The sequence below is a fragment of the Enoplosus armatus genome, chromosome 3 (assembly GCF_043641665.1).
Source record: "Enoplosus armatus isolate fEnoArm2 chromosome 3, fEnoArm2.hap1, whole genome shotgun sequence".
Classification (NCBI taxonomy): Eukaryota; Metazoa; Chordata; class Actinopteri; order Centrarchiformes; family Enoplosidae; genus Enoplosus; species Enoplosus armatus.
In genome coordinates, this window is record NC_092182.1 from 2,195,286 (window position 1) to 2,206,328 (window position 11,043).

The following is an 11,043-nucleotide window of genomic DNA, read 5'->3' on the forward strand; positions in this document are numbered from 1 at the left end:
CTGGGCTGTGTCAGCGCGGTCCTTGCTCATATTGCAGGCTACTGTGGCACTCAAGTCGAACTCAAATGGCATTTCAGCCTCCGCTACGTTCCACCCTTCTCGAAGCCAAGTGACAGTTCTTCCAAAACACCCCCAACAAATGCCATACCAGCAGCTGCACTTGCATCTTGATACGGTTTGATGGAAAATCCAACGGATGGATGAGGAGAAGGGGCAGTGCACGACAAAGCGACGATGGTCTCAAAAGTACAACTATACCAATATCACGAAGCAAATTAAATGGTTTGTTAGAATTGAAAAAAATTAAAAAAAAACCTAATTTACAAATATAACTTTTTTTTTTTTTTCTTACGGCGGACACGCGCAAAGTCACCGTCGTAGGCTACGTGCGCGCTTCCGCAAAGCAATGACAAAGATGGCGGCCGCCGCCGGATCAGGTAAGCCGACTTCACCGACAGTTCAGACAGTATCCTTTCGGTGATTTTAGCTTAAGGGGTACAATTTCCAACAAACCACATTAGCTGCATAATAGTTTTTACAATTCTCAAGAGTCCAACCGCGGTGGAGTTTTGACCGTAACAGGGCCCTGTGTGAGAGAAAACGCTGTCATTAACGCTGCTAGCTAGCTAGCTAAGCTGGCCCACAGTCACTGAGCAACGCTCGGCCAGCTGTAACAATCTTGATGTGTCGTTACCATTATGAAGCTTGCCGGTCAGAGAAAAGGCTGACTACATTAGGATCAGGGCCACACCACAGATTACTTTTGTCTGGGGGTATTGGTGGGATACTCCGTTCGTAAGGCGGTGACGCCCGTGACTAGCTTGACGAGTGGATAAGTTGTTTTCTTCAGATTTACGTTGGCCGGCAGAACAGCCCTGTTCAGCAACTGGAGAGTCAGGGCATTCCGGAAGCAATGCCTGGCTCGTCAGTAGAAACCGCACTCAAGGTGGTGTTTGACAACTTGAAAACACAGTCTTACTGCTTATTTAGGTAACGTGAATATATGTCCATAGCGGTGTGTTTGTATATTTAATAGTTAAGTCGGTAAACAGCTAGAGACGTAACATAGTTTCTAACCCCCTTGGATGCATCCTGAAACTCTACAGTCAAAGTTGACAGATCGGTGACCAGCGCTGGGTTCACACTTTTCACGTCACAAAAACTGAGGCACTTTATAAGTAAGAAGAGTAAAAACGCTAATTTACACTCATGTTAACAATTAAATGGAACCAATTAAAACAAAACAATTGTTCATAATCATTCCCAACTGAGTCCTTTTAGTATGGTCAGGAGGTTGATAAGTGATACTATGGTCTAGTATTAATCATTTGAAATATATTATCAGTCAAATTGTAAGTGATACTACATGCATTTTTTTTTTACACACACCTTCTTTTGGGTTGGCCTAGCTTTCGATCAGCAACTTCTGTCCAGGGATATAACGTAGTGTGATATGACTGAATTTTCTCCCAGTGTGTGATTAGACAGAAGTCATTTTAATGATCCCTTTTTCTCTGTGTGTGTGTGTGTGTGTGTGTGTGTGTGTGTGTGTGTGTGTGTGTGCGTGAAGCCATTGAAGTTCCCCGCAGCTTTCGGCTGCTGGAGGAACTGGAGGAAGGCCAAAAGGGAAGTGGAGATGGCACAGTGAGCTGGGGCCTCGCAGATGATGACGACATGTCACTAACTCATTGGAATGGCATGATCATCGGCCCACCCAAGGTGAGCGGGCCCCCGGGGGCCTACAAGACTTTCTTACATCAGAGTGATCTCCAGTTGGCAAATAGGACTCTAGGATTGGAGAGACTTGGAAAATGTGCTTTGAACAAATGTCCCTGTAAGACGTAAGGGGCCATCTAACACAGTTCAGGATTCAGAAGTTGAAAAATAGAAAACATTGGGTGCGCTCCAAACATTAACTTGTGCAGTACTGGTTTGTTCCTAATGAGGAGAGTTCTCACTCCATTTGAAACCAGTACATGAAGGGCATATGTTGCCTTTGCTGATCCGAATCAACGGCTTGTCTCGTAAGAAAAAACATGTCAGAGGTTGCGTTTTATTTGGCTGTGTTGGCGTGCTGTACATGCACGGTAGCACCCTTGCATGGAATGCATGTGGTACACGAGGTTGCAGGTATGATGCTGAATCTCTATCAGCTAATGATCAAACGGCAGTAGTAGTGTAGATGCTTCAGTAACACTACTTGTTGAGGATGAGCTGTAATAAAGTGAACTAGAAACAGGTAAATGTCAGGTAGGACAACTTAAAAAAAAAAAAAAGCACTTTGACACGGTGTATGTAATATATACAGCTATCAGTCAGGCCTAACTTTAACTTACTTAGCAGCTGCTCTAACTCTTTGATTTATCAAAAACAAAGATATAGATATGTTGCATTACATGTAGTGAGATGAGGAGCAGCCTGCAAACTTTTTGCAGTTTGGATGAACCTCTCACTCGTCATCAAGGTAAACAACCCCTTTTATTGTGTTGTTGCTCTCGGTACGGCACAGCCCCTGTGTGTCAACTGCATGGAAATTCATTCCTTATGAGCGGTGCATGTTATTAAAATAAAACTACTGTCCAACCGAAACACTATATCAAAGCCGAGACTTCACTCCGCTTCGTTACAGGGATGCTGGTGAATTATCTGTACACATGAATGCAGTGCGTGGTTGAATTTCCATGCAATTAAATGGGCATGCTTTTAATCAAGTAGAAGTAGTATTGGTTTTTATGTGTATTCTCCGCCCAAAATAATTAAAAGGTATGATGTTTATATTGAAATTGTGCAAAATTTCCAAATTTCCCCTTGCTTGTACACTGCAGCCAGCATGATGGTTACATAGTGACTGCACTCTGAGGAGCTGGATGTGTTTTGAGTCCGTGTAGTTTCTGTTGCAGTGCGCTAGAAGCTCTGAGGTGGAAGAGGCATGTTTTCCTACGAGCCAACATTGTGGGTGGCTGTGCTCCCTGTGGTGGCACCTGCATGGTTCAGCCTACCCTCTAGAGAGTTAAGATGATGTAGCACTTCCTTGTGTGGTTTCGAAGTAAAGAGAAGTACATGCATGCACTAGTTAGCTTGTATCTTTGCAACACTTGCAACCTTGTTCCGTTACCACTGAGGTGTTGAAAAAAATTTGACAGCATATAAAGATGTTGGTAGACTGGTTGCAATGGCAGAAAGTTCGGGTGTGAGTGTAACGAAATGTATTTATCACATGGTCCTTGTCAGCAGATAAAGTGTGCTCCATTGTCGTGCAACTGCAGATGTTAGATGGCTTTCTGTGATATGGTCAAAAGCTTCAGAAGGTAGTAAGGGGACCTTAAGTGGAGATTGTTTTGTCAGCCTCTGTTCGAAGGTCAAGCTCGATCAGCAAAGGTGGTTTATTTATGGCAACAAAATGGATGGACACCATCAGACTCCCTCGACTCTCACTCTTTGAGCTAACCCATCTTCCTTTAATGGCAGACTGTCTTTGAAGGCAGGATATACAGTCTAAAAATGGAATGTGGAGTCAGATACCCGGAGCATCCCCCTCTGGTCCGCTTTGTGAACAAGATCAACCTGTCCGGCGTACACAATTTAAATGGTGTGGTGAGTATCCAAAAATCCTGTTTGGGTCATTCTAAGTTAGATTATTTCTAGTGTTTATTGGTGTGTTGTGGACTGAATTTGACCAGTGCAATATTACTTGACCAATGCAATTAAAACTACTCTGGTCCCAAGAGGAGCTGCTGCTGGCATTTGGATTTAACTGCAGACTCGGCCTTTAGTAGTAAGTTGTCGAAGAGATGTTGAGTACTTCCCGACTCATGTTAGAGACACTGGGATGTAATATCTTTGACTGGCAATTCTAGTTTAGGTAAGCTTAAAAGATCCTGCAGTTTCTAAATTTAAAGAGTTACCTGTGTGTTAGCTGTGTGGATCCTCATGAACTCACCCACCACCAAATGATGCAAATGGTTTGATTGTAAGCAAGTCTCGACCTCTAACTTTTCTCAGGCTCAGGAGCTAAGTTTTAAACCTCAAATACTGTGTGAATTACTTTACGACCAAAAACTCCTAGCTTGACCAGGTAGGAGCCTAAAATTGCATTCTGCGTATTTAATCTGAATGCCAGGCGGCATGATAGGTTTCTTATTGAGGCCATAATAACCCCCTCCCCTTCTCTCTCCCTTCAGGTGGACATAAAGTCAGTGACATCGCTGTCCAGGTGGAAAAACAACTACAACATCCGGATGGTGCTGCAGGAGCTCAGACAGCACATGATGATGAAAGAGAACAACAGGCTTTCCCAACCGCCCGATGGCCAGGTGTACAGCAACTGAGGCTCCTGCTGCCATCCCTCCCTGTCTCTCTCACACACACACACACACACACACACACACACACACACACACACACACACATACATACATAGCATCCTACACACTGACTACCACTTTCAAACTCCTCACACATCATGTTATCCAAGACTCTCGACTCCCACTCCCCCCCCCCTCTGGAGCTTCCCACTGGACGCAGGGAGGGATGCACAGGTGAACCCGACCTCCTCACCCAGTGCCCAGTCATCCAAGTTCGTGGTGAACACCAGACATTACGAAACAAGAATACTGTACATCTTACTAATGTCGTTTTTTTTTAAAAAAAATCATCTTTGTGTTCCACATCCAGATTGTAAAATAACAAATGGCCTGACTGAGTGTACCAATTTTGTGTGGCGACTGTAATAATAGTCCCAGTCCCTGTTATTGCCGCTAGGGATTTGAATCAACTCACTCCTCAGCGAAACAAATACACTTCTGTAAACCCCCAACTGAAATCTTAAATGTCATTCAGAGTTGGGGCTTTTTTTGTTTTGTTTTGAAACGACAAACCTTAACGTCTTGCAGTGTGCCGAATGTATGCTCACAAAGAAAAAAAAAATGTACCCCCCAAACAACGTTGGTCCCAAATTCCCCAGCTTCCGCAATCCCGACGATGTGAATTTGACGGGCCTTCCTTAAACGAGTGCATGTCCGGTACATGGGAATAAACTGCTACTAGACATTCAGCGACATATGTATCAACAGGGCACTGCTGGCTCATCACTCATGTTCTCAGACTTGTCTTCTGTGTGCCATATGGTTCATAGCGCTTTGTGATAGTGATTGATTATTAGCAGCCAGTGGGAGGGGGATGGGAAGGGGGGGGGGGGGGGGGGGGGGGGGGGGCGCTTCAGGTTCTTGTGCTTTCTCTCTTCATGGAGCATTCTTTCAGGATCACCACTGCACTGTGGCCTGAGCGGAGCAGGAGGAGCTGTGATTTTTTTTCTTTTTTTCTTCTTCTTCTTCGTCCTCCATGGAGTCGCGTCTTCTCTCACACAGCGAATGCCCACTGAGCGCAATGTACGGCTTTGGATGTTTATTTTATAACAGGGGTTGAATCTAATCAGGGTGACCTGTTGCATGGTTTTATTTGAATTAAACGTTATTACTTTTGCACGCGTTTGTGTCATGAGTCTCTAAAGCGAATCCCAGTACACCGTATCCCAGTGGTGTAGCAATACCTGCTGAAAACATTTGAATACCTGTTTTTTTTTTTTTTTGGGGGGGGGGGGGGGGTTTACTGTACCTCACATACAGTTAGCTCCTCACATTTTTTGGTAAGCAACTGTAGTTACAAGCCAAACAAAGCAGCTCACCTTTATACGATAGGTTCCCAACTTTTCAAGTCTGTCTTAAAACTAGTCCGGTGCCCATGTGAACATCAGCTCATTCCTCCTGTTCATACTGGCCATTAAAAGGTGCATTCCAAAGTTCATCTGAAGCTGAAACCTGTTTCATGTTTATATGGGTGCGTAACTACTGTTTTTAAAACAGCTTCACAATTTTTCAAGTCCCGTCATTTAACCAACTTAAAGGGCACTTAAGCAACTCCGCATTGCACTTCCATAAAGCTGGCGGACTCGAAAGACGGGATTCTGAAAAAGAATGGTCGAAATTGAAGCAGCGGAAAGAGATTTGACGAGTGAGCTGACATTTACGCACAATGTCAGTGGAGTTCTCGCCGCCTTTCAAGTGTTTGTTGCTTGAGATAATTATTGTCAACATTTCATATACAGGATGAATGAATACAAACAAGCTGAGTGCCCATGAGAGCGTGTACTGTGTCGGGGAAACCCAAACCATGCCAGAAGGTGTTAACAATAATCAGCTCCTGTACCTGGACCAACTCTTTATCATGGCAGGAAAGCTTCTTTTTTGAGCCTTCTATATTACGTCTTGCATAGGTTTCTGAACTGCATTCATGTCACAAGAAAGAGAGCAGAGCACCCGGCAGAATAACGCAGTGCATCAACAGTGAAAGTAAAGCTGCTGAGCTCGGCCCAGAGATCTCGTCCATCTTACTGGGCTGACGGCGAGGTGCTCCTTTTAAGCGTAACCAGACACAGCATCCCATTCAACAGCTGTTGTTGGTTCTATTTGCGTCTTCTCTGCCGCAGGGAAACGGGACAAAGAGTGGCACGTGACCTGAGCCTTGGGGGAGAAAAGATTGGTGAATCAATCACCGTGGGTGATACAGCTGGGTGCCCTTCACTCCCTTATGTACCACACACAGAAGCTCTTCAGGACTTCCAAGGAGAAACGAGCGGCGTTGCGATTCATATAGAGGCAAAATGAAACGGTGAAATGAATTAAATATGTGGATTTGGTTCAAGAACAAAAGATGCTTGATGGTTAGATTGACCCTGTTGGCCCTTTAAAGTCTCATTTATTGAAGAAAAAAACTGACTGGGACCATGTTAAAAGTGAACGGCCGTCAGAGTTCCAGCTCCAATCCGTCTAACAGCCCTGATGTCAGCGAGACAGGTCAGTGTGTGTGTGTGTGTGTGTGTGTGTGTGGGTGGGACAGGCAACAAAAAAAAAAAAAAAAATGGACAAGCCCTCAATCATTTTAATCGTATCTGCTGTGATGGACAAGCTCTCCAGCAGCCCAACTATATCAAAGAGTGAAAGAGAAGACAACATGGTGTGCCACTCAATCAGCATAATTGTATGTGAACAACCGCCGTTCACCCTTGGGCCCATCTGACACACGCTGGGTACAAAAGAACCAACAAGTTGATTTATAAAAGCCAAAGCAACCAGTGGCTCCCTTCCGTCCTCAGACAAACCGCCTCAAGCTTTTATTGAATTACATTACAATTTAGTAACGCGGAGTATTCAAAGAGACTCGACGAGGGCTCCGTGTGAAAGGATGCCATTTCCGTGCTTTCGTCTCGTTTCATCATTTCAATAAAGCAATAAAGGAAGGGTCCACCCAAAATCCTCTGATGTTGACAAAAAGTAAGGAGTCCCTCGAGTCCCAAAAGACGTTTTCTGTGCGAACAACCTTTCTGTGGAAACCAGTTGTTTCCTGGTTGGAACAAATTCCACAGAGTGTGCCTGCAAGTTCTGTATCAGCCTACTCCCACAATATAATATCCGCTTCCCTCAGAATAACAGCCTGGTTTCATATGTGTGTGTGTGTGTGTGTGTGTGTGTGTGTGTGGGGGGGGGGGGATCTTGTTCCCTCAAAAATAACAGCCTATTTACACATACATACATGTTTATGGGTCTTTTGTCCACCATATAACGTCTTGTTCCCTGAGAGTAACAACCTCTCTACGAATACAGTACACATGTGCATGGATCTTGTTCTATCCATCCTTCCAGGGTGCTGGAGACTATACCACCACACGCTGGATGAGAGGCGAGATACGCTCCGGACAGGCCATCAGTATCACCGGCCCAGACAGATCTTGTTCCCATGCCATAAAAACTACAGTAATATCTTGTTCCCAAGTCAACATAACACTACAAATACCATGTTTTAGGACTATGGCATATTGTTTTTTTTTTGCTTATTTCCACAGATATGGCAAGCTTTTCTGAACAGTTAAGTCATGAGTCAGAGAGAAGAACCATAACGAAGAGACATGTTTTTTCCCCCCCTGCTAGATGTTTTCCTCTGCCCTTATCTCCACCTTTGACTGTGGAGAGCAAGATCAGCTCCATCTGCAGAGGCTCAGAGGACAACTTATGGAGTGAAGCAGAAGCAGACAAGAAAGGTGAAGTGATCTGATGGAGGATTTCTTTCCCTTTTAGGCTGTGACATTTACAGGATGAACAAATGCTGTAGTCACCGTGAGAGCTTCAGATGAACGCCTCCAACTTCTGCCAACTTCTGCCTCCAACTTCCCTGATTAACATATGAGAATCTGCATTCGCACACCATCTCGATAATTAACTCCATTGGCCGGATTGCACTCCATTTGTTACATTCACATGTAAAGCACAGGGGTGTGTGTGTGTGTGTGTGTGTGTGTGGGGGGGGGGGGGGGGGGGTGGGGGTGGGGGGGTGTAGACCAGTTGTGGGAGGTGTCAGATGGCCACTGACACACACACTCCCACATCCATTCTCCTGCACGACCCGGTGTGTGTTCAGGACTGAGCAGAGCAGTGTGGAGGAGCCCATCTGCTCGTGGGGTCACACACACACACACACACACACACACAGACCCTTGCTGAGCGTGCCAATTAGCTAAATGAGACAGATTTTTCCTCGGTGTTGATTTGCATTTTTTATGGTGAGCACATGGTTTTAATACTCACATTAGTGGGCTGAACAGAAACATTTTGTTTTTAAATCAAACTGAATTCATAAACAGAGATTCAAGGCACTATGGGGCCGCAGAGAATTCATGACTTTGTTAAGTGTGTGTGTGTGTGTTCCTCATTTTGTTGTTGAATGTAATATGTACACAATATGACATACGTTTCTATTTCTAGTTCACATTTCAGTAAGCAGCCATGACTGTTTGCTGCACAGTAACTACAGTAACAAGTGTGGCTTCCTTTTGATCACTTCATCGGTTTTGTCGCGACTTTTTGCACACTTTGAAGATGTAAAATTAAACAAAATACGCGCATGGGGAGAAATGCCTTTACTCCCTGGAAAATAGTCAGGCGCCTTTAACACTGGTGCAGGTGTGTTTTTTTTTTTTTTCCAGTAACACCAGGTTAACTGCAGATCTCAGTGGAGAGGCAGGCTGCTCGGCCAGTCCGACCGGCTCAGCCGACGACGACGACGACGACGACGTGCACGGCTTTCAGTTTCGTGGGCTCAAAGATGAGATTTTGATTAAGATTTTGGCAAATTGCTTTTTTCGAAAAATTGATGCCAGCCACCGTGTTGTGACACGAAAATATTTCTCATGACAAGAATAAAACAACAAAAAGTGCCTTTTAAATGATCTATCAGGTGGAAACGTCGTCAGTATGGGGAACTGAGAATGTGGTGTGACCAGTATTTTTTTTTGTTTTATCTGTTCGCAGCAAAAACAACAAAATGCAGTTCACATGAAATCACAAGCTTTGTTTGATTTGCCATCTTTGCTGTAGTTTGAACATGCAGGAAGCTAGGCCTTAAATGGGTTCCTAACAGCCTGATATATACATGTCCTGTTACAACTCTGCTTCCCTTACAGTGATATTTATATACTGCTAATCTGCAACAGCAAATACATTTAGAATGATGGGAAGTTTGCTATCAACATGGTTGGGGGGGGGGGGGGGGGGGATACTGGTCTCAGTTAAATATAGAAAAAGTCAGCACTCTCAGCGCGAGACAGGAACGTGTTTACGTTTAAAATGCAGCTAAATATTATCAGTAAGCCTAATCCAGCTAGTAATTCTGTTTCCTCCAAAACACAGTTGACGAGACCGGTCAGTAGTAAAGAAATGTTTTGCTTGCCAGCCAAAACCTATTAGCATTTTGCCTCGGCACATTACCGAAGTGCTTTTTCTCTGCCGGAGAAAACACTGAAAGCACATTACAGACTGTGTGAACGAGTGAAGATTTTATGCTCTTATTTTGTACTTAAAATACTCCCTCCCTCTGTGCGCTCTGAAATCTGGCAGGTGGATTTTAAATTTGCTCAGTAGTGTTGTCATTAATAACCCTCCACAGCCGTCCACTCCTTAACAAAATGAGCAATAAAGCAGAGTGAGTGTTTGGGAAATGGAGAGTCGTCTGAGTGGGGTCACTGGGGCTGTAAATTTCTCTCCCAGCGTGACAGAGTGTCTGCAGCCTCCTGTGGCCTGGCCTGGCCTGGCCCAGCGTGGCTCTGCAGTGTGGATGGTTGTAAGGTGACGGAATGTATACCCCCCCCCCGCCGCCGCCGCCCCTTATCCAGCTCTGTAACTCTCCACCTCCCCTCCCCTCCCCACACGCACGCTCACCACCATTATGAAACCCCAGCAGATGGCCAGGAGACAAAGGGTGTGTGAGGGTGAGAGGCCCCCACCTCCCTCGACACTCCCTCCCCACCTCACTTTTCCTTGTGACCCCCACCGTATCCGACAAGAAGCAAGCAGTCTGTTGCTGCAGGGTTACAGCTGGAACCCACTGAAACTTCTTTCTCGGGCCCCCCTCCCCAACCCCAACACACACACACACACACACACACACACACACACACACACTTTCTTGCCACGTGCCTCTCAATTAGGACAAATCGACAACGCTTACTCCATCCCTTGTTCATGCAGATGTGGCTATTTAGCCTCGATCCCTCACTCCCAGCGAAACAAGCTCCTTTAATGCGGAGACATTAGCCTAAATGATTCCCGGTGTCCTTTATCAGGCGAGAGCTGCCATTTGGGGGCCCCCGCGGCAGGTAATTCTCCTTTTGACAGTGCAATTGAACTGGCCAGCACTGAAGGGCTATTTGGCGAAGAGCCATTTAGTGTAAGTGCTCTCAAGGCCGGCGAATGACACTTGTAGAGACAATGTCACCCCCACTGACACCATCAGTTGATTGTGTATTGAACAGAAATGGAGGAGCGATGTAGGCCCCGGGCCAGGAATATGCAGCGTTATTGGCAGGGCGAAGTCCAAGGCGAGTGTCCCAGTCGGGGGGGGGGGGTTCAGGCGAGGCTCTGTGGAGGGAGGTCTCTGTCAATAGGTGCCAAGGACACCAGGACAGGGACTGTGAGAGACGATGAGCTGGCTCATTTC

General features: G+C 45.4%; 1 protein-coding gene across 3 annotated transcripts; it reads left to right on the plus strand.

The window, feature by feature from the left end:
* The first annotated feature begins 414 nt into the window (after window positions 1-414).
* ube2v1 (ubiquitin-conjugating enzyme E2 variant 1) lies at window positions 415-4,422 on the plus strand. 3 transcript variants are annotated; one of them, XM_070902196.1, is made up of 4 exons: window positions 415-437; window positions 1,571-1,719; window positions 3,469-3,594; window positions 4,182-4,422. In XM_070902196.1, exons 1-4 carry the CDS (start codon window positions 416-418, stop codon window positions 4,326-4,328), a joined length of 444 nt encoding a protein of 147 aa, XP_070758297.1. In that variant the 5' UTR covers window position 415; the 3' UTR covers window positions 4,329-4,422. The 3 variants fall into 3 exon arrangements, with proteins under 3 accessions (XP_070758297.1, XP_070758298.1, XP_070758299.1); XM_070902197.1 differs by having other exon boundaries at window positions 416-442; window positions 1,573-1,719; XM_070902198.1 differs by having other exon boundaries at window positions 416-437; window positions 1,580-1,719.
* The last annotated feature ends 6,621 nt before the right edge of the window (window positions 4,423-11,043 follow it).